The following is a 23,498-nucleotide window of genomic DNA, read 5'->3' on the forward strand; positions in this document are numbered from 1 at the left end:
ACTGAAACAGACAGACGGCGGGCGGCGGGTGAATATGATGGACGGTACACGATTGCGTCGCACTGTGCACTCTGCTGTCTCCTTCGCTAAATCACTCTTTTTCACTCTGTGTTTCCGTGGCAACACAAAACCGGTGATAGCAATCACCACGACGACTGCCACCACAGCCACGGCAACAATGCCCCATATCGCTGTATTGGAGAAGCTTGAACCGCCGGCTGAATTGATCTTTTCATCTTGATCTGCAGGCGAGAAAAGAATAAATAATTAAATGTAGACAAAACCCAAAGTTGGTCAGAGCAGCGAGGACTGTAATCAATGCAGACATGGCCACACAACAACTAGGACGATACTGTTGACTTTACACAAAATTAGGGAGGTTTAGTTAGACGTAACGGATACGAGAACATAGGTGATACACGTAAAGCTCATGCAATGGACCCACGTTTGCAAAGTTATGTTTAGTCACACGGATTTAAAACCTGTGAAAGCAAGAAAAGTAAACACTTTGTTTCGGGACGCAAACACACATTGGATAAGGGTTCGGAAAGAATGGAAACCACCTCGAAGTGAGCTTGGTTTTGCATTTGTGTCGAATCTGTCGATTATGGGTCGGTCGTCTCTCAATGTGTTGTGCCTCGGAGAGCTTTCAAGACGAGCCATCAGGTGTCATGGACCTTTTGATTATTCAACACGTCTATTTTATCTGAATCCAAGTATCATCACCTTTCCCTTTCCCTGTGAGCCCTCACACGGAAGCAAGAAAGGCAAGACAGACGTGTTATGCATTCTGTTGCACTTCTGGCCACTTGAAAGTACAAAAAAACGTGTTTTCCAAACTTCGAGGCCCCGTAAGTACAACACAATGCACAAGTATCACCGTATGGATTATTTCCGTGGTGTATGCACGCTAGAAAACAGCTTAGAGCAGAGAAATAGGACTTCTTCTGTTGCAGCTAACCTGCGTCGAAATCCCCTCTATCCTAAATATTTCATTTCTGCCGTTAATTTGCCCACGTGCTTGTGGTTTCCTTTCAATTTGGTGTGTCTGCCATTTGAAGATGCCGAGATCTCTGGTCGGTTGAGCATGACATGCCCCACCAGCATTGTCTCAGCCCATGCTAGCCCCTTATATGGCTGCCGGTGATTTGAGTATCTTTAATTAAAAATAAATAAAAATGACTAAAATTGAGCAGGCGACAAACACACACACACACAAACACACACAAACACCCACCTAAACACACACACAAACATACACACACACACACACACACACACACACACAAACACACACACACACGGAGCATGCCCTCATACCATTCTTGAAGACGAAGACCGTCATGGAGTCGTTGCCGGCCGGGTTGTGCGCGGTGCATGTGTAGAGTCCAGAGTCCGTCTCCACGCCCTGAAGGACCAGCAGCAAGCTTGGTCCGCTGCCCTGTGCCAGACGGCGGCTTTCCTTCCACCAGACCAGGGTTAGAGGGTCGTCGCCGATGGCCGAACACGCCAGTGTGCTGACGTTGTCCAGCGTCAGGCGACGCGTGTAGCTCTTCGTCGTGACATTTGCCGGCACCGCTATACCGCACCAGCAGCAAGACACGAGCACAGACAAGCACCATTAATATGTGTGTGTGTGTATTATGTGTGTTGTGTGTGTGTGTGTGTTTGTATGTGTGCACGCGTGTGCGCGCGCGTGTGTGTGTGTGTGTGTGTGTGTGTGTGCACGTGTGTAACAATCAGGTAGACTTGTGAGCAGCAGCTACTTACCATGCACACAGGGCAGGCCTATCAGCAGGGACGTGGGAAGGTGTTCCGCACTGGTACGGCCATGCGGAGGGGGTTGAAAGGCCCTCCCCAGGGGATACTTTGGAAAATCGGGCACTAATAACCCATGTTTCATTGCTTCAAAAAATCGCAATGCTAAACTATTGTTATGCTTGCATGGAGGATGGAGGATGGAGGATGGAGGGTGGAGGGTGGAGGGTGGAGGGTGGAGGGTGGAAGGTGGAGGGCCAAGAATTAAGTAAGGTCATGTCAGCCAGTGGCGGAATGGGTCCAGCATCAACAGCACTGTATAAACGAATTGCTCATCTGTTGGCGGAGAAGAGGGGTGAGCATTACTCTCATGTAATGGCATTTGTTAGATGCAGGATTTCCTTCAGCCTTCTGAAATCCTGTATCATGTGCATTCGCGGTTGTAGGCGTTTAAATTTTGGTTTGAAATTTGCACCCTCCTGCGGAGCCCACGCTGCTTTGGCAGTGGCGGAGGCTCGCTTGCCGACGTAACCGTCGGAGATCATCATGAACAATGGACTGACTAATTATTCACTTGTCCTGTCTTTATAAATAACATGTTATTGCATATGTTCTTGGTTTAGTTTTTGGCCTTTTTCGTGCTTTGGAGTTAATAACATTTTCCTCAACAAAAAAAAAAAAAAAAGAAAGAATTAAGTAATAGCAATGGAGGGCCAAGAATTAGGCACAGTCGTCCCTCTCTAATCCGGCACCTTTTGCAACAGCATTTTCTGCTGGATAAACAAGGGTGCTGGATTATGAAATCTTGCCCTCCAACCCGGCCCACATGTTATCATACATGTTTGTGTCGTACGTCAAAACGTAGGGATTTTCTGTGTCAAACCAAGTACTTTGTGGAATGCATGTCTATAAGTTAGACACTTAGGAATATCCTATGTACTGGCATGGGATATTCCCAAGTGTATGTTGCATGTGTTGTGTATGTTACAATGGTCCCTGACAGTCTGCGATGTACAACTGCTGGATTAGAAAATCGAATTATGTACAGTTTGAGTGATTTGTTGCAGAAAATCGCTGCTGGAGGCGGAATTCAAGTGCCGGATTAAAGCGTAGAAGATGAACTGAAAAAATCCGTTTTGCCAGAAAGTGTGCTGGTTTGCAAGGGTGCTGGATAAACAAGTGCCGGATTAGAGAGGGACGACTGTAATAGCAATGGAGGGCCAAGAATTAAGTAATAGCAATGGAGGGCCAAGAATTAGGTTATAGCAATGGAGGGCCAAGAATTAAGTAATAGCAATGGAGGGCCAAGAATTTTAAGTAATACAGTCAGACCTCGCTTAACCGCACACAACCGTTTTCCAGAAAATATCCGGATAGGCAAGGGAACCGGATGATTGAACACACATACTGTATGTATGCATGGCATATGCTGTAAATCTGTAACCAACGATTTTCTACCGGATGGCGAGGGATCCGGATAAACGAGGACCGGATAAGCGAGGTCTGACTGTAGCAAGAAAAAAGGACCTAGGAACTAGAAGTTAGACTGAAATGTCCTCTAACACCACCGGTTACTTGACAATCAGCTCATGCGGTAACACTGCACGACACTGACCGACGGTACTGACGCTCTACAACTAACTGCCATGAGCTCTAGCACAACTTGGATGCGCACTCCAACAGCCTGCCAACTTTGAAGGTTGGAAGGCATAGGTGGCGATAGTGGACATTATAGCGTCACTTGTACTTGCCAGCTCCTTGGTCCTTTTCTTCCTGTATGTTAAATTGGTGCGGTTTTTGCACGTTCCGTACCGTTTTCGGTTGCCCTAATCAAATTATGCAACAAAGCCACCCCTGAGCGTGTTTTCTGCGATGTGTGCACTTTATCTCAAAGCATTATACATCATCGCCTCATTACATCATCACCTCATCACCTCATTACATCATCACCTCATTACATCATCACCTCATTACATCATCAACTCAAAGCATTACATCATCAGCTCAAAACCATTTCTTGGAAAGAACACAAAAGTGGAATAACAAAGGGCGCACCTGCACAGCAAAGGAGAAAAGAAATCCAAAGCAGCAATAGACAAGGAAACAACGACACATTTCCATCAGTGCCTTACCTTTTGTAGTACGTGGTGAGGTAACTGCAGCGGGGGTGGCCACTCCAGTAGCCTGTGTAGGCCGTTCGGGTGTAGTTACCTTTGTATTCACAGTTGTTGGTTGAGCAGTGAGCATTGCTGTAGGCTGATCTGTTGGATTATATGTGGGTTGGGTTGGGTTGTGGGTTGTGCTGTGGGTTGTGGATATTGCCGTGGGTTGGGTTGTGGATATTGCTGTGGGTTGGGTTGTGGATATTGCTGTGGGTTGGGCCGTCTGTTGTGCTGTGGATTGGGCCGTCTGTTGTGCTGTTGACAGTTTGGTTGTGGGCTGAGTTGTGGTTTGAGTTATGGGTTGGGTACTTGGTGTGGTTGTTGGTGTGGTCTTCGGTGTGGCTGTTGGTGTGGTGGTTGGTGTGGTGGTCGGTGTGGTTGTGGGCGTGGTTGTGGGCATGGTAGTTGGTGTGGTAGTTGGAGTGGTAGTCGGTGTGGTGGTCGGTGTGGTAGTTGGAGTGGTAGTCGGCGTGGTGGTCGGCGTGGTGGTCGGTGTGGTTGTTGGTGTGGTAGTTGGCGTAGTCGTTGGTGTGGTGGTCGGTGTGGTGGTCGGTGTGGTGGTCGGTGTGGTAGTTGGTGTAGTTGTTGGTGTGGTGGTCGGTGTGGTGGTCGGTGTGGTAGTTGGTGTGGTTGTTGGAGTGGTGGTCGGTGTGGTGGTCGGTGTGGTGGTTGGTGTGGTAGTTGGTGTAGTTGTTGGTGTGGTGGTCGGTGTGGTAGTTGGTGTGGTTGTTGGAGTGGTGGTCGGTGTGGTGGTCGGTGTGGTGGTCGGTGTGGTAGTTGGTGTAGTTGTTGGTGTGGTGGTCGGTGTGGTGGTCGGTGTGGTGGTCGGTGTGGTAGTTGGTGTGGTGGTCGGTGTGGTGGTCGGTGTGGTGGTCGGTGTGGTAGTTGGTGTGGTGGTCGGTGTGGTAGTTGGTGTGGTGGTCGGTGTGGTAGTTGGTATAGTTGTTGGTGTGGTCGTTGGTGTGGTGGTTGGTGTGGTGGTCGGTGTGGTTGTTGGTGTGGTAGTTGGTGTGGTAGTTGGTGTGGTAGTTGGTGTGGTCGTTGGTGTGGTGGTTGGTGTGGTAGTTGGTGTGGTTGTTGGTGTCGTGGTTGGTGTGGTGGTCGGTGTGGTTGTGGGCTGAGTGGTTGGCTGGGTTGTGATCAAACCCGTGCTTGGCGTAGTTGGCACAGTCGGTGCGGGAACTGAGAATGAGAATGAGAATGAGGAGCACACACGCAAAACGGACAGCGGAATGAGGACGTGGCTCAAATGCTATTGTTTCGCCAGCAGTCACCCGTGTGTTGTACATGTGGCGTCTGTCTATTTTGCCATGACGGGGTCGGAGTGCTCTCTACCGGTTGCTCCGTTGCCTCCCCCGCTCTGTCCACCGGCACCTCCAGCACTCCCGCTGCTTCGCCGTGTGCGCCGTCGGTCTCGCCGCTCGCGACAGCGCCGCAGAGTCCGCCGGGCAGCACAGCACACAGCACCATGCATGTCACCTGATTCACTGTCAGCACTATCCGCACCCTCTTCTCCTGCACCGCGGCCGGCTACGCCTCCTGTCCTGGAGGACTTATCCGATGTTGTTCCGTTGGTGGACATTTATTGCTATAACGATCTTGCGTCAGCTGCATTTTTTCTCTTGCATGTGTAATTTTGTTTGTCTCGACTGTTGGGTGGGTGGCGTACTAGGTTGGTGCTGTTCAAATAATCAAGATCCAAAGGGACAACTACAGGTCGAACAGCTCGCCAGCCGGGGTCCTCTGCAAAATCTGTTGCTTGCAGGTTCCATTTGATTGATGCACAGTTTTGCGGGGCTCCCGACTGGTGTTAACCCTCCTGGCCTACTCGTCATGCGTTCAACAGTCGTGACCCCACTTCTTTTGTGTTTTATTGTCGCCTATTTATGTTGTTTCACATTTCATTTCCCCGGTCTTTCTGTCTTCTTCTCCGGTCTGTCTTCTCCTGTTTTTTTTCTATATACACTTCCATCCACAGGAGTGGATGTCTTTTTTTGGTTGGGGATAGTGTTGTACATGTGGTCGCGCTTGTAGCTCTGTGTCGTACATGCGGCTGCGCGGGTGTCTCTTGTCGTACATGTGGCTGCGCTTGTGTCTCTTTTGTCGTACATGTGGCTGCGCTTGTGTCTCTTTTGTCGTACACGTGGCTGCGTATGTGTCTCTGTGTCGTACATGCTGCTGATCCGTGGTACACGCCGCTGCGCCGTCTTGGAATGCTTAGTACATGCCGCTGCACCGTCTTCTGTCCCCTCCGTATGCATTATTTATCATCTCGTCCCCGTTGCATACACATTTTCTCGTCTTGACTCCGTTGTATTTGTCTGGTTGCCGTCTTGTGTCCGTCGTATTTCCCCGTCGTTCGTCTTTGTCTCCCGTCCTGTTCAGGCCTTGTTGTACTTTGCACAGGCACCTCTTTAGTATCCCTCACCCCACTTTTTCCCCTCTTTTCTCCACGTCCCCATAATATATTCTCTTGTCCGTTTTGTTGGAGCGCAGTTCTCCAGTCCCCTTACTGAAAGCCAGTTAGAGAAAACGCTCTCTCTCCCAGTGTGCACGAGTCTTTTGTTGTTGTGTGGAGTGGCGAGGAGAGCCGCAGTTCGTCGGATTAAACTGACGACACGTGCATTGCATGAGGGAGGTTTCGCTCTACGGAATTACGTATGAAAATAACGTATGAACTACACGGAATTTTCATACGTGAAAATTAGGGCTGAAACGGTTATTACGAATAACCGGTTATGTAATCGTTAGGTCCAAACAAACGGATAACCGTTTGATCGACGGTTTTGCAGCGGTATTTTCCAACATTTTTGGAAAAATAGGAACCTTCATAACTCCGTCGTTTCTTGTTCAAATTCAATAATCGAAGGCTCTACGTGGTAGCGGAAACTCCGAGCTCGCCATTGCAACAATCGCCGAAGATCTGCGATGTCTGACTCCAGAGATATCGCATGCCGGATTCCTATCTCTGCAAATTCAAATTTTCGATCGACACGCATCACCACCTTTTGTGAAACAAATCCTTTTTGGCGTGCCTTTGGAACTACTACTATGTAGTAGTCGACTGAGCACAAGCTAGTGACGTAGCGGCCTGAAGTTCAATCGTCTCAAAATATTTGTTCATTCTGCGATGGAAGAAAGTGAAATGGCGTTGATGGGACGGATTTGCTTGCATATCGGGCTTGGAAACGACTTCGCTGTATTCCTGCACCTGATATGTGGAGATTGCTTGATGGAACCTAGTATCATCGCTTTGCTCTCACCAGGAGCTTGCCAAGGAGCCCAAGATTGGGAAAATCAAGTGAAGGACACCAAAGTGATGACCTCAGGTGTAAGGGGAAAATTGTGCACTCCAATTTTTAGCCACCCAGCGGATGTTACCTATTTTCGAGTATTTTGTACAGAATCATGAAAATTCTTCAGACAAGGCATAAAATGGCGTCAAAAACAATGAAGTTTCCATGTTGCAGTTTTATAGGTTATAACCGGTTAACCGACCGTTATGCTAACAGCTAACCGTTAAGCACAAATGTGTAACCGTTTCAGCCCTAGTGAAAATCGGAGCGGTTGGGTTTCGCTCTACGTGATTTCTCCACGACTGCTAGACATGCGTTGTTGCTTTGGAGACGCGTTGGCTGCATGCGCCCACCGCATGCACCATGAACCGAAACTGCGCTTTCCATTATATTTTTCGCATGGTGTACGGTACATGTGTACGTTGTATTTCGCGCGGCTTGAATGTTGCCATGGACAAATGCGGAAAATGCGAAAAAATATTTCAAACAGCCCTACGCGTATACGGAGGCCCCAACGTAGGAAAGAGCTTTCCTACGGAAATCCGTAGAGAGATTTACGTATGAAAGTTGCCCTCGCTCCCCGGCGCGTACGACACGGATTTTCATGCGTAATTACGTAGAGCGAAACCTCCCTATTAGCTCCCTGCCCACGCGCATCCTGTCCACATTGTCCCAGAAAACTAAATGTCACAGCTGTCTGGCACTATCCTGACTGACGCTATCCAGACTGATGCTTTCCAGACTGGGGAACTTATCCTTTCTTCTTTCTTCTTTCTTTCACTGCATCATCTGATCCGACGAGATCCGTTTTTCCTTTCTTTTCTTTTCTTTTCCATGCATTCCTTGTTTCTGCTGCGCTGGTAGCATGCTGATGCTGAGACCAATGTTCAGTGGAGTGCCTGGAGGCTCACCATCACGGCTACCTTGTACTGGCCCACCTTCTCATTGTTCTCTATAGTCCTTTTCATGTCCTTTCGTTTCCCTCTCCCGGTGGAGCAGTGCTATGGATTTTTATTTTATTACAATGCATGTTCAGGGTAGAATGCACCCTCGGGAATGGAAATGGTGGCAACATCATTCCAGGAATGAATTTACTGTCATGTTTCTGCATAGCAGTTTTTGCTTTGCAAAATCTCAATTGTGGCGTAAGCTACAAAAAGCATGGATAGGCTGTATGTGTATGCATCACAGTTGTCTGCGTGTCACTGTGATTTTGAGTAGCAGTAGATCGATTTGGCGTAGCAAACTGCGATGCGATACCGGATAAATTCATCCCTGCATTCTACAAGAGAGTACAAGTGTTATCCATTGTGCCAAACATCGAATGAAAGCGGAAATAGGCAAAAGTCGCTGACCGCATCAAGAAGGAGTGACATTTCTCAAGCCGTCTTCAAAGCTGGCACGTGTGTATCGGCCTGCATTTGTGGTTCATGTGTGCCCAAATGCGCGTCCAGGCACAGGGAGCAACAATTCGAGCCGCAATTTCCAATTTCCGGCATGCGACGACTTTGATTACTAACGTTTCGACTCTGCCAGTCACTGTGGCTGGTATGCACACCAGCACGCGCCTGGTATGCGCTAAAAATAAACAGTGCACATGTTGGACCTTCCCTTCCGGCACCTTTCCATACACATGATGCCCCGAAAGCCAGCAAAAGTGCGCACAAACCTATGAGTTCTTTAAAAATGCACACCTGAAGAGCCGTCATGAACAATACGGCGAAACGATCGTCGAGTGATACTATACATATTGCAATTAGTTAATCCATCATTGTCATCAGCTAAGTACAGCACTGCAGGATATTGGCATTCGGTTTGTTACAATTCGTCCTCGCGAAGCTTCCCCTTCATATTTCCATCTCTGATAATATTGAGCCTCCCAAGTTGGGTGGTTGCTGCTTTGCGTTGTCGAATTGTGGTTTGACCGTTCTGTCTGGTCTTGCCGTCCCGTCGTCATGCCAGGTCAGCATTCCATGAAGCCTTGGAATGTAGCTTGTGCTCGGCTCGATGGAGCTCGCCTTCCCCTCTTTGGAATTGGCACTAATATCCATGAACCTTCCAAGTTGGAAGGCCGTTGGTTAGCGCTATCGAGCAGTGCTCAAGCTGACTTTCATGCCGTGGAATGTCTCAGTACTCCTTGTCAGTTTGATGCTAGGTTGTGCACGTCTGACTGTTCAAAATCTGGTTTAGTTGGTGGACTCGATCGCATAACTTGTGCCCACAATTTCCATAATTATTACAATTTCAAACTCGGATGTCGAGCTAACAATATATGTAGAAAGGAAAAGGACATATGGATACGAGATAAGAGTAACTCTCCACCACTGTAACTAGATACTATATACAGTCAGAAAGTGCAACAACTAGGCACAAAACTGACAGTGTACTGAGACATTCGACGACCTGACACCTAGCTTCAACACATCTCCGTAGCGCTAACCGACAGCCTTCCAACTTGGAAGGTTCAAGGTCTGTCAGTTTTGTGCCTAGTTGTTGCACTTTCTGACTGTATATAGTATCTAGCTACAGTGGTGGAGAGTTACTCTCAACTCATATCCATATGTCTTTTTTCCTTTCTACATATAATATTTATTATTACAATTTTTTTTCCTTGGCTCACCATCTGAGTTCAGAAATGGCAGTGCACAACCGGATAGAAATGTGTATGGAGAATGGTGCATGTAAGTACATGTGCATTGGGGGCCCAACATCTGAGTTTCTTCATTATCACATCGCCTCTACGTGTGTGATTCTGCAAATGCATGGCCACATGTGCCCGTGTCACACCGCAAAACAGCCTATTTTTTTTAACACTCGCTGGTCAGTGCCAATCCGGGTAGTTTTTCGATCAATGTCGAAAATCCGCGGTATGCGGGTAGTTATCCTAGGTTTCCGGTAGTCTACTGGGAAAACCGGTATTATGGTTGCCGAGTATGCAGTCACTCCAGAACAATAGCAGATTAGAACTCGAGCTTGCTTACCTTGCACTTGGACGCGGAATGTTTGGGAATCAACACCCATCTGACACGTGTAGTTTCCAGTTAGGTCGGTGGTGATTATCGATGGCCAAAACAAATGACTTTTTGTAATCGCATCGTTTTCATGATGCGAGTATTTCGTGGTGGTGACGATTTTGAAGCCACGGCTTCCGTCCGTGATGCGAATTCCATTGAAGAACCAAATGGATTCTTGCCAGTTCAGTGGAACGCTACTCCTTACATAGTGAGATTTTGGCGCCTGCGCATTGCAGAAAAGATCCTCCATGTGCTCAGGAGCGTTAGAGCCATTAAGGACTTTGTACGGATTTGTTGTATTGTGCAGTTGGGGCTGTCGAGAAACATTCCGGTTTCCCGTAATTGAACCATGCACTGATACGTTGAATGGGGCTACAAACAGGAAAACAAATTATACAAAAGAGAAAGGACCAAGGAACTAAAAGTTACGCTATACTGTCCACTAACACCACCAGTTACGAAACAATCAGCTCATGCGATATAAATTAAACCCTGGCTCTCCATCCGAGCCCATTCCTGCACACCTGATGAGGCTTTTTTTTTCTTTTCTTTTTTTTCTAATCTACTAACACTGTGATAATGGACACAGTTCAGGCTTTTCAACATGGTCTGTTTATTTATTTTTTATTTTTTTTATACGAAAGTCCACCATATTCCCGAATATGTGCGAGAAGTGGTGGCGGGGCCAGGCTGCTCTGCCGACCTCAAAGGTCTCGGCGTCTACGCAGACAAAGCGCGCCATAATGCAGTAAAACCATGAGGAGGGGAGGAAGAGGGGAAATGAATAATATACTTTCATCCCAGACCACGCCACCACTCCCCTTATTCATGGCTCACACATGACGGGTTTACGTGGCTCTAGCAAAAAAAGAAAAAAAAAAGCCTTATTCGTTTTGGCTCTTTGCTGGCGTTTCAGGCTTTCGCTAGTCAGTGTGTTCTTTACGCTTCTGCTAGTTCTCGCAACTGGTTTTGCCATTGCTCTGTTCTGTTCTTACTACTCCCTGCTATTACTCTAAGTGCCATTCACACGGCTGTAGCATTGTTGCTATTACTCTAAGTGCCAATCACACGGCTGTAGCATTGTTGCTATTACTCTAAGTGTCATTCACACGGCTGTAGCATTGTTGCTATTACTCTGAAATGCCATTCACACGGCTGTAGCATTGTTGGTTATAGCTAAGACTGGTCACGTAACATGGTGGCAGCAGTGGGATTCGAACCCACGCCATGCTCTTGCCTGTGTTTCACCTGACGATAAGGCTTGCAAGCACACTAGTGAAAACCTTTCACGATGATGTTGAAGAGCCCGACGCATGTCCTCTTGCTCAGTGTTATTGCTTTCTAGTCTCCACCGCATCTCACCAGCGCAGCTCATGTAGCGCCTACACACCCATTGTTGTTGTTTTTGTTTTTTGTCTTCGTTTTGTTTCCCCTTGTTCCGTCCACAACGTGATAAAAAAAATGGAACAGATCCTTTTTTTATAAAATTCATGTAAAAAGAGAAGAAAATCCACGAGAACGCAGCAACTATGCACGACTGTGACAAGGTGATAAAGAGTCTTCTCCTTTTTTACATTTATTATTGGCTCCGTATTCGAGCTAAGATCCTTTTTTTTATTTTTATGCAATGAATAAAACTAGATGTGCACACACATATCACACAATCATAGCGACGAATAAAGTATTCCAGAACGCTTTCTTGCCACAATTATCAATGGTTTAGATTCATTGGATTATTGGGATTATTGTCTCCACGTTGTCGGCTTTTTAGGTCCTTTTTTCCCCTGCTTTCATACTGTAATTGACGGGAGAATAATGTGTACTTTAGATGAACTTGTTCAGGCCCCAAATCCCACGTGCGCACTACGTTCCCAATACGAATACTCTAAGACATGTAATTATAGGTGCATTAACATTCCGGTGCCAGGCACCTGACAGGTTTCAGGTGTAACTTAGAATTAGGTGACCAGTGTTCCCTACACATACAGTGCATGCTCTAGTGCCTTTTAGGTGTAATTTAAATTTAGGTGCCGGGTTTCTCTACCGAAATCACCGAAATTGAAGTTACTTTTCCTTCTCTTGCCATGGCTGGCTAACGCCCCCTCCTTTGCATTGGCTTCCGCCATTGGATGGTAAAATAAAATTAAAAAAATTAAATTAAAATTACACCGAAAATACCATGTTTTACAGAATGCACTTTGAGAAGTAGTACTATGCATCACACAGTTGTGAAGTTTGCCACCTCTGACCTGGCACAAGCCATTTGACTGTGTGCACTTCTAGTGTCAACTGCCAGCTTCTCTGCTAATGCATGATGGGTGTAGCGGGCCGCAGTCTCTCGGAGGCAAACATACACAAGGGTCTCATTAAACACACTGTTATTTATTAAACACTGAACTGAAATGAAGGAAAAAAACCTGGCAATGAAAAGAATCGTGAGCAGCAGCTGTTATACACAGGTAGACATCGTACGCTAATGTACGGGGATACGCTAACGTACGGGGACACACTAACGTACGGGGATACGCTAACGTACGGGGATAAGCTAAATATACGCTGTACGCTATACGCTGTGAAAGTCACCAGCGTGCGAATGCTGCAATGGGCACCAGACCACTTCGGTAGCATGTGCATTATACAAATGTCCTCATTCATGATTTAGGATAGACCAATAGACCAATGAGTTATTAACGGGTCTCATCATCGTACTGTCATGGTCGGCATTCTTTGTTACCGTGGGACTTAGCTTGTGCACATTTTCGCTGCGCTCACCTTCCCTTCATTGGTCTTACCATAACCTTAAACCTTCCAAGCTGGAAGGCTGTTGGTTTGCTCTTTGGAGATGTGTTAGAGCTAGGCCTCAGGTCGTTAAATGTCTCAGCAACATGTCAGTTTTGTGCCCTGTTATCGCACTTTCTGACTACTAGTACAGTCGTCCCTCTCTAATCCGGCACTTTATAATCCAGCACCCTTGATAAACCAGCACAATTTTCAGTAGCCAAAATGTCCTCTTCATGCACATTGCAGCAGTAAATCAGATTTGTTAATCCAGCACCCTCCCTAATCCAGCAGATTTTCGTGGCACAAATGGTGCCGGATTATAGAGGGACCACTGTACTTATTATCTTGTTACAGTCATGGATAGTTGCTTCATAACAAGTTTCCATGTGATAGGGTGATAGGGTGATAGGGTGATAGGGTGGTAGGGTGATAGGGTGATAGGGTGATAGGGTGATAGGGTGATAGGGTGATAGGGTGGTAGGGTGATAGGGTGATAGGGTGATAGGGTGATAGGGTGATAGGGTGATAGGGTGATAGGGTGGTCGCTTAAACCAGGTTTTACTGTATTTTCACTCTCTTCACTGGCTCAGTATCAGAGCAATACTTTATATTACTCCCGTAGCTATGCAGAAGACGTTACTTCAGTAACGTCTGGCGCTAACCAGGGTCCACACAGCTTTAATTCCGTGTGTGTTTGTGACGTCAGCATGCCTGGCGCTATCCCGTACCTGTCCCGTACCGTATCATCAAAGACAGCTGCACACAATATTCAAATAGGGCTTTGAAATGCAAGATCATAACGTGAAGCAACTTGGAAGAATGAGTATGCATGCGAACTGTATCGGGAGAATGCATGCAGGGCGATAGTGCGGGTTCTAATCCTAGGTTATGTCTTGAAAAAATGAAAGAGAAATGAAAAATGTATAACATCCCTATGCTTTTTTTTTTTTGCCTAGGTCATCAAGGTGGTGGACGGTGTCATATTACCCTCGAATGCAAAGAGAAAGTATATTTCTTTCGCTCGGAGCCCTACGCTATGCTTTTTTGCCTAGCTAAATCATGCATGTCATTCGAACAGATGGAAACTTTTTGGAATACAATGATGTAGCCAATCAGTTCGTTGAGGTATGGTTGGGCATTGTAGCCATCCGTCAGGCGAAATTACTGGTCAGTCGGCGACACGCATTTTTCACAAAAATTTGCATTTCACCTGCTGGGAGAGTATGCGTGTACTCGAGTCTCATCCTGTGCACTTTTTTTTCTTCTTTTTTTCAGCTCCAGTATAGCTGTATTTTTCATTGCAAAGCCGTCCTCGATTGTTGTGTTCGTTGTTCAAACGAAGTGGACATTCAATCATGAAGGCAGAGGACATAGGAGCCTGATTGGAGTTTCTCGTGGCATAGGACGGCCACACAGAGACACTTTGGGATTTTCTGAATATAAAATACCGTACGCACGATGCTTAAATCAATTTGTGCGATATCAAATTGTTTGTGATCTACCACATCGAGCAGAACGGGATCCAAACACAAGCTTACCGACGGTTAGGCTGCCGACCTGACTGGACAAATGATCCCTGGCTTCACCAGACGCCAGAAGTCGGACACCATGTCCTTTGCCGCGACGTCCATCTCCAAAAAGAACTCCATCTTCGTCGTGAAAAGGCTTGAAATACTCAATATTCAACCGAGATTCGCGGACTCGCGCTTTCTCGGATCGATTAATTTCCTCTTGGAACAGTTGCAGGGCAGCTTCCCGCCACTGTTTCAACAGGCGATGGCTCCAAAGCATGCCTGGAACAAGCCATATCGAGGTTGCAAGCCACCCCTCTCAGCAAAAAATCCGAAGAAATTCGAAATTTCAATGGTGGAAGATATACTATGAAGAGAATTTCAAAAAGTATGTTTCGCGGAGCGATCGCTCAACCTACGTCATTCAAACTTTGCAGGATGGTTCAGACGTACATGCTAGGCATGGAACCACAGGCGATGATGCCATAGCTGACACACAGAGTAACACACACAGCAGATTCGTGTGCACAGATACTAAATTAGTGGACGTCGTCATCTTCTTCTCGCTGATCTCGAATGTACTATGACGTGCCATTTCGCCTGACGATGATCGACATAAAACGCTATAGCCAATCAAAGCAAAAAGAACACATTTCCATCAGTTCTAATAACATGCATGATGAGCTAGGCAAAAGAAGCATAGCGTAGGGCCCTGAGCTTCCAGGCTCTCTCTTTTTTCCTTCGGTTTATTTATATATTCATTAAACTGAATCTGGTACACGCAACCGGAACTTACCAAACACTCTCAGTATTATGGTCCTGGAGTCGCTGCCGTTTGCATTACTGACAGCGCATGTGTAGTTACCTGAAGCCACAGTCAAGACGCTGCTGAAGACCAGTGGGTTCGACTGCGTTGCAGACTGAAATCCATTGAAGAACCAAGTTACTGTCACCGGTTTATCTCCTTCGTACTGGCAGTCAAGCGTGGCAGGGCTGCTTTCTTTTAGAACGGTGTCCGGCGTGGTGTACGTAATCCTCGCCGGAACTGAGATGGAGCAGCACACACGCAAAACGGACGGCGGAATGAAGACACGGCTCAACTGCTATTGTTTTTGCCAGCAGTAACCGTTTTTTTTCCCGCAAACTCCAACGCAACCACTTAGACATTTATGAAAATTCTTTTTTTTATGAAAATTCGCTTCTTTTAACTTCAAAACAGTCTCTTTACTGCGATTCAAATTAAATTTTATATTACGCAAAACGTTCATGCCTGGCACGATTATTTTGTGCTGTATACATTTGAATCGCAGTAAAGAGACCATTTGCAGTTCAGGAGTGAAGCTAAACACAGCAACAGTAACCCTAGCAACAGTAACACACAGCAACAGTAACCTGTGCATCACAACTGCTGTTCCTTTTTGTATTATTATTATTATTATTATTTGAAAGTAGGACGGAGGCAGAAAATATTACAAAAAAAGTATTGTCTACGCATGCATCTACGCAAGAGTCACCACCAGCCAATTAGGACATGTGTCAAAGTATTGAACGTTTTCGTTCCCTTCTTGTCAAAATACTACAGGGAATGATGGAAATAAGCTAAAAGACTACAACTATAAGGAAAAGAAGTTCAGAAATATATCACTCCAATTATGTGTAGAAGTGACACGAAAAAAATAGATGTGAAGAATCAAGAAAACAGCATGCAAATCCAATAAGTGACAAAAACGTAGTGACAAGAAAAAGAGAGAAACATCAAGAGATCTATTTCGCACCTTCACGACGAACAGTGCCAAACAACTGTAAAGACAACACATTCTCCTTCTGAACACAAAGCTCAGGGTCTAACTTACGTATGTACAAAGCTTCCAACACGGCAAGATGTAACAAAGACCTACCACGCGACAAAACAGAGAATACATCATCGGAGTACCACTCACGACAACTAGCACTGCCCGACAGGTGACACTTGATTGCCGAGGTACCGTTTCCCTGACCCGACGACTTGGCCGTTGTCACCTCCGATATTGCCGCTTGCGAATCTCTCCCATTACGCCCTGCGTCCCTGCAATTCCGATTGCCTCGGTCGAGATCCGTGTGCTGCTCCACGTCCAGTCTGTCCTGCTTCCGTGGTCTACCTCGTTTCTTCACATTAACCGTTGTTGTCACTTCCAGTATTGGTTCTTTTGATTCGTCATCAATTCGTCTCCTCAATTGACTTCTGGTGACTCGTCCGGGGCTCGATTGTCCAGATGTCAGTTTCGGTGGTTTCCGTATCGGATTCGTCAACATGTACCGTTGAATCTTGTCCCTGTAGCTGCACGTGGTTCTCGACCTCGGCGTGGTCGTCCACCGAAGTGTCCAGTGCAGTCTGTGTCTGAGGTGGACTTGTCCAAGTCCGCTGTGGATACGCTTGTCGATGCCTCCTCCTTTTCGTCGGGCGGAGGGCTGGAGCCAACCCAAACAACAGTCAACAAGAAGAAGAGACCGATACGGAAACCACCGAAACTGACATCTGGACAATCGAGCCCCGGACGAGTCACCAGAAGTCAATTGAGGAGACGAATTGATGACGAATCAAAAGAACCAATACTGGAAGTGACAACAACGGTTAATGTGAAGAAACGAGGTAGACCACGGAAGCAGGACAGACTGGACGTGGAGCAGCACACGGATCTCGACCGAGGCAATCGGAATTGCAGGGACGCAGGGCGTAATGGGAGAGATTCGCAAGCGGCAATATCGGAGGTGACAACGGCCAAGTCGTCGGGTCAGGGAAACGGTACCTCGGCAATCAAGTGTCACCTGTCGGGCAGTGCTAGTTGTCGTGAGTGGTACTCCGATGATGTATTCTCTGTTTTGTCGCGTGGTAGGTCTTTGTTACATCTTGCCGTGTTGGAAGCTTTGTACATACGTAAGTTAGACCCTGAGCTTTGTGTTCAGAAGGAGAATGTGTTGTCTTTACAGTTGTTTGGCACTGTTCGTCGTGAAGGTGCGAAATAGATCTCTTGATGTTTCTCTCTTTTTCTTGTCACTACGTTTTTGTCACTTATTGGATTTGCATGCTGTTTTCTTGATTCTTCACATCTATTTTTTTCGTGTCACTTCTACACATAATTGGAGTGATATATTTCTGAACTTCTTTTCCTTATAGTTGTAGTCTTTTAGCTTATTTCCATCATTCCCTGTAGTATTTTGACAAGAAGGGAACGAAAACGTTCAATACTTTGACACATGTCCTAATTGGCTGGTGGTGACTCTTGCGTAGATGCATGCGTAGACAATACTTTTTTTGTATTATTATTATTATTATTATTTAAATAGGCGTCGAGGCGACAATAGTTTTAGAATTGCGATCAACAGAACGAGCTGAACCGACATTTTCACAAAGGCTTTTATTGTATTCAAAAAACGAGTGTATACGAAGGCAGTGAAGAACATGGAAGAAAGAAAAAATGTGATATGGAAGAAATGATGAACAAAAAATTGTACTTCGAACTAGTAACAGCATTATTCGTTTGAAATTGTTTTAGTAGCAACTTGTTCTGTCTGTTTGGCTCTGGTTGGCCATGGTGTCAGATCTTGTGTCACAGTATACTAGTAGTCCTTACAAGTTCGTTAAGTGCTTTCGCAGTTTTTCCTGTTATTACCTTAGTGCTAGGATTATCATTTTCATAGGTGTTGTTTCTTCTCACTCCATTTCTCTTTATTAGTATCTATCTGGATTGTTTTTCATTAGTACAACGTAGCTTCCTGAGGAGTGTTGTGCGAAAACTAGTTCGAAGTACTTGGTCCGCGTCAGCGATATTGTCGCTTATCTTTCAGCTTTTATTTGTTTTAAATATATGTCGCCAATGCTCACTTGGCAGCCCATTTCAGTCCAATTTTGGTTAGCAAGTTAGTTTGCTAGTACCTGAAAGGTCTAGCTAGAGTTCGAGTGGATTTCGAGAGCGACGTGTGGGTGATTCTGATTGATACAGCGCCGCATCAAAATAGATTATCGTGTTAGTACAGTTACGCTGTGCAGGTAAGAGCAGCGCAAGCCACAAGAAAGGAACCGGCTACTCGGAATCAGCTCCATTTTGCTGAACGGCCGAGATCGCTCACCTCAGTGATCGCTCGTCAAGCTGAGATCGCAGCTCCCTTACCTCCAGCTCAATGCTCGGAGTATCCAGCGCGTTGTGGAGATTTGCAAGTACTGTACACGTCGTCGTCGTTCAAAATAAAATCTTGCAAAGAACGGCGTCTGATTTGAACCACAAAGGCTGTCGTGCTGCCCACGCGAAGTCCTATAGAGAAGGCGACCGTCACGATCGACTTCTCTTTAGAAAATTGCCAGGCAGCGGAGAGGAAGAGAGATGAGCTTGCAAAAGCAAGAGAGTCGATCCCAAGCAAAATATTTGTCACCAGCGCCGAGAGCAGCAACGAGGAGGACCGAAAAAAGTAGGAACCCTTCCTTGGACAATAAATTCCTCATAGCTAGTTGTCATTCTACACCTTACCGTCCATCCTACCAAGTTTTATCACTTCAAGTGCACGCGTTCATGTCAAAAGCCTAAGTTCAAATTGTCAAAAGATAAGCGACAATATTGCTGACGCGGACCAAGTACAATTTTTTGTTCATCATTTCTTCCATATCACATTTTTTCTTTCTTCCATGTTCTTCACTGCCTTCGTATACACTCGTTTTTTGAATACAATAAAAGCCTTTGTGAAAATGTCGGTTCAGCTCGTTCTGTTGATCGCAATTCTAAAATTATTAGTATTAGTGAAGATTATTATTATTATTATTTTAACTGGTTTGAGGGAAAGAGACAAACGGGAAAAGTCTGAAGAAAAAATTGTCTGTCACCACCAGGACTTAAACCAGGAACCCTCGCTTGTAGCCAGCAATGCTCTAACCACTGAGCTATGGTGTAGTCGTCATCCCAGCAGAGGCCGTTCAACATTTTCTTCAGACTTCGTAACTCACACTTCCTGTGAATCCACACAGGCGGGTGGGACGCAGCCCTCACTGTAACCCACACACTTCACGTACAAGCTAGCACGCGGGGAGCCCCAAGTCATAAATGATTAACTGGTTTGAGGGAAAGAGACAAATGGGAAAAGTCTGAAGAAAAAATTGACTGTCACCACCAGGACTCGAACCAGGGACCCTCGCTGGTAGCCAGCAATGCTCTAACCACTGAGCTATGGTGTAGTCGTCATCCCAGCAGAGGCCGTTCAACATTTTCTTCAGACTTCGTAACTCACACTTCCTGTGAATCCACACAGGCGGGTGGGACGCAGCCCTCACTGTAACCCACACACTTCATGAACAAACTAGCACGCGGGGAGCCCCAAGTCATAAAATATTAACTGCTTTGAGGGAAAGAGACAAACGGGAAATTATTAAATATTATTATTATGCTCAGTGGTTAGAGCATAATAATAATGGTTAGAGCATCGCTGGCTACAAGCGAGGGTCCCTGGTTCGAGTCCTGGTGGTGACAGTCAATTTTTTCTTCAGACTTTTCCCGTTTGTCTCTTTCCCTCAAACCAGATAATATTTTATGACTTGGGGCTCCCCGCGTGCTAGTTTGTACGTGAAGTGTGTGGGTTACAGTGAGGGCTGCGTCCCACCCGCCTGTGTGGATTCACAGGAAGTGTGAGTTACGAAGTCTGAAGAAAATGTTGAACGGCCTCTGCTGGGATGACGACTACACCATAGCTCAGTGGTTAGAGCATTGCTGGCTACAAGCGAGGGTTCCTGGTTCGAGTGCTGGTGGTGACAGTCAATTTTTTCTTCAGACTTTTCCCGTTTGTCTCTTTCCCTCAAACCAGATAATATTATTATTAATATTATTATTGTGGAAGAGAAAAGGACATATGGATACGAGTTAAGAGCAACTCTCCATCACTGTAACATGATACTATATACAGTCAGAAAGTGCAATAACTAGGCACAAAACTGACAGAGTACTGAAACATTCGACGTCCTGACACCTAGCTTCAACACATATCCGTAGCGCTAACCGACAGCCTACGGCTACGGAGATGTGTTGAAGCTAGGTGTCAGGACGTCGAATGTTTCAGTACTCTGTCAGTTTTGTGCCTAGTTATTGCACTTTCTGACTGTATATAGTATCATGTTACAGTGATGGAGAGTTACTCTTAACTCGTATCCATATGTCCTTTTCTCTTCCACATTTATTTATGGCTCAACATCCGAGTTTCAAATATTATTATTATTCAAACAAGTTTTGGTACAACACTCATCAGGACTCTTCGTTGTACTAAAGGACACTGAAAACAAAATTGAACTATTATAGAAAATCTAACTGAGAGAAATAACACTAAGAACAACAGCAGTGAAATTTATAAGTGTGAATTTTAACAATGAAAGCGAGAGCAATAACGAATGCGTGTACTAGCAATAAACTTGCACCTGAAAACTGAACAAAGAAGAGAAAGAAAGAAGGAAGGACAAAGTGATAACAAATAACAGCAGTACATTACACCTAGAACATTAACATCCAAGCTTGGCCGCACCAAACATGACACACGTTACTTGAACAATTTCAACCCAATTATACTATCTTTCTGTACACACAAATTAGGCTTATACAGACGCTGACAGCTGGCTTCCAAAACTTTTAACTGTAGTCCATAACCATGACAACCACGGCACAATACAGTGAAAGAAGAGTCGGAATACGACTTGCAACAATCAGGACTAGCCAATAGATGATTGTACACTGAAGACTTGCTACCACGAAACCTACGCACAACACTAACATTCTCACCGGCACTCTCACGATCACTACAATCGTCGCTCTCCGACTCATTGCTCCCTTCACCGTCCGTCCCATCATCCGCTTCCTCTGCGCTCTCTCTGTTATCCCGCCTGACTTGGTCCATTGAACGGGACTCGGCCGTCACCCTGCTGTCATGTCCCTCCTTGCGCCCTTGTCCGTTGAGTGCGTAGCTTCTTTTGTAGTTGGCTGTTGATCCTCTTGGTCTTTCAATAGTGGGCTTGAAATTGTTCAAGTAACGTGTCATGTTTGGTGCGGCCGCTAACACCCGGTAAACCCTACTACAGGGTGTACCTTAGGGTAAATTACCCCAGAACAGGGTGTACCTCAGGGTAAATTACCCCCAGAACAGGGTGTAAGTAAGTAAAGTAAATTATCGTATCCGTTCCCGAAGGGAACTCACGATGGCCGCTAACACCCGATAAACCCTAGCGGCAGATGCAGCGCCTAACGGTGGGGGTGAGTGGGTAAGTCTCACAACCACTGGCACAAGTGCCGAAAGCGACCCCATTAGCTGCATCCATGTACCCCTTGTGGGTTGGCCAAAGACCATGATAGAGATACGAGAGGTACCTGGTTCAAGTCCTGCCTGGGAGCGGTTTTTCCAGCCGTGCTGCTACCCACAGTCAACTGGGAACTTGTGGCCAGGAACAGGGTGTACCTCAGGGTAAATTACCCCCAGAACAGGGTGTACCTCAGGGTAAATTACCCCCAGAACAGGGTATACTTCAGGGTAAATTACCCCCAGAACAGGGTGTACCTCAGGGTAAATTACCCCCTGAACAGGGTGTACCTCAGGGTAAATTACCCCCAGAACAGGGTGTAACTCAGGGTAGATTACCCCCAGAACAGGGTATACCTCAGGGTAAATTACCCCCAGAACAGGGTGTAACTCAGGGTAGATTACCCCCAGAACAGGGTATACCTCAGGGTAAATTACCCCCAGAACAGGGTGTACCTCAGGGTAAATTACCCCCAGAACAGGGTATACCTCAGGGTAAATTACCCCCAGAACCCGGTGTGTCAATTGCACTGCAATCATGTAAATATGTAAATTTAGTCACTGACAATGTTCGCAGTTCACGATTTTCAACAATTCGGCGGCGCTGTATCTTCGGCACGGAGCAAAGGTTAGTTTATCAGCAAAGCCGGTGTAAACATTTTAGTCAGTGGTTTAATTTAGGCATTTTGGGTGGGCGTCGAATATAGACGAAATTGCAAGTAAGGTGGCAACATATTTTATAGCAACTCTGAGTTTTACGCTTGCGCCATCACCAGGGCAAAAGGAAATGTACAGCCGAGATTGAATACAGCACCGACGGGCGCCGAAGAACTGCCAGCCTAGAGTTTGTCAACCCAAGCACAGCATACCAATGTATACACAATGACTCAACTGTGCATAGACTGTAATACATAAAAATAAGAACGGTCTAGGCTAGGAGGCTGACCCCCCCCCCCCCCCCCCCCCCAGTTCTTCAACTGTAGCTGTGGATAATTCGTATTATTACTAGTACACACGATACCACTAAAATAGAAGAAATCACATAGAAACGAGTTGTGAAGCAACTATCCATGACTGTAACAAGATAATAAGCAGTCAGAAAGTGCGATAACAGGGCACAAAACTGACATGTTACTGAGACATTCAACCACCTGAGGCCTAGCTTTCAAACAATTCATAACTCGTTTCCATGTGATTTCTTCTATTTTAATTATATTTATTGGCTCAGTATCCGAGTTAAACACACAATACCAATCACACCTGGGCTTGATGGTACCGTAAAAGCCCCTGTATACGCCCACTCGAAATTACGCCCACCCTCTATGTACACGCCCAGTCAGGGGAAGTCAACAGTTCTGTTTCAAAATAGCGCCCATGCCCATATATACGCCCAGGTATACCGGCAACACCAATACATATACAGGTACTGATTCCCAATACTTACTGCTATCCCTATTCCAAATATACGCCCGGTTCCAAAATAACGCCCGTGCCCTTGTATATGCCCAGGAAATCGAGGCTGCTATTCTATACGCCCGGGGCCTATACACGGGCTTTTACGGTACCACTGCTAGGCAGATGCTAGTGAAAACCTAACCCAAGTCCTCAGCCGAACAAGCTGCACAAGCTGCAATCTGCATTCAAGTGACCAGGTACATGCAAATGCCAAGCTAACTTTAA

The 23,498-nt window shown here is 46.0% G+C and overlaps 2 protein-coding genes across 2 annotated transcripts in view; both read right to left on the minus strand.

Moving 5' to 3' along the window:
- LOC135826215 (mucin-3B-like) overlaps positions 1-4,500 on the minus strand; it is a gene marked incomplete at its 5' end in the record, with an annotated part of 10,873 nt that extends 6,373 nt beyond the window's left edge. Inside the window, 3 exons of the mRNA XM_065338846.1 lie at positions 3-242; positions 1,321-1,578; positions 3,891-4,500. Of these exons, the coding sequence (XP_065194918.1) occupies positions 3-242; positions 1,321-1,578; positions 3,891-4,500 (1,108 nt within the window). The remainder of the gene's footprint in view (positions 1-2; positions 243-1,320; positions 1,579-3,890) is intronic.
- Positions 4,501-4,593: 93 nt separating this feature from the next.
- Positions 4,594-23,498, minus strand: part of LOC135826191 (uncharacterized) — a gene marked incomplete at its 3' end in the record, with an annotated part of 56,849 nt that continues 37,944 nt past the window's right edge. The window contains exons 8-10 of the mRNA XM_065338820.1: positions 15,319-15,567; positions 10,198-10,602; positions 4,594-5,102 (exon numbers count right to left, since the gene is read on the minus strand). Coding sequence (XP_065194892.1) covers positions 4,594-5,102; positions 10,198-10,602; positions 15,319-15,567 — 1,163 coding nt within the window. The remainder of the gene's footprint in view (positions 5,103-10,197; positions 10,603-15,318; positions 15,568-23,498) is intronic.

This window comes from Sycon ciliatum, chromosome 10, assembly GCF_964019385.1.
Source record: "Sycon ciliatum chromosome 10, ocSycCili1.1, whole genome shotgun sequence".
Classification (NCBI taxonomy): Eukaryota; Metazoa; Porifera; class Calcarea; order Leucosolenida; family Sycettidae; genus Sycon; species Sycon ciliatum.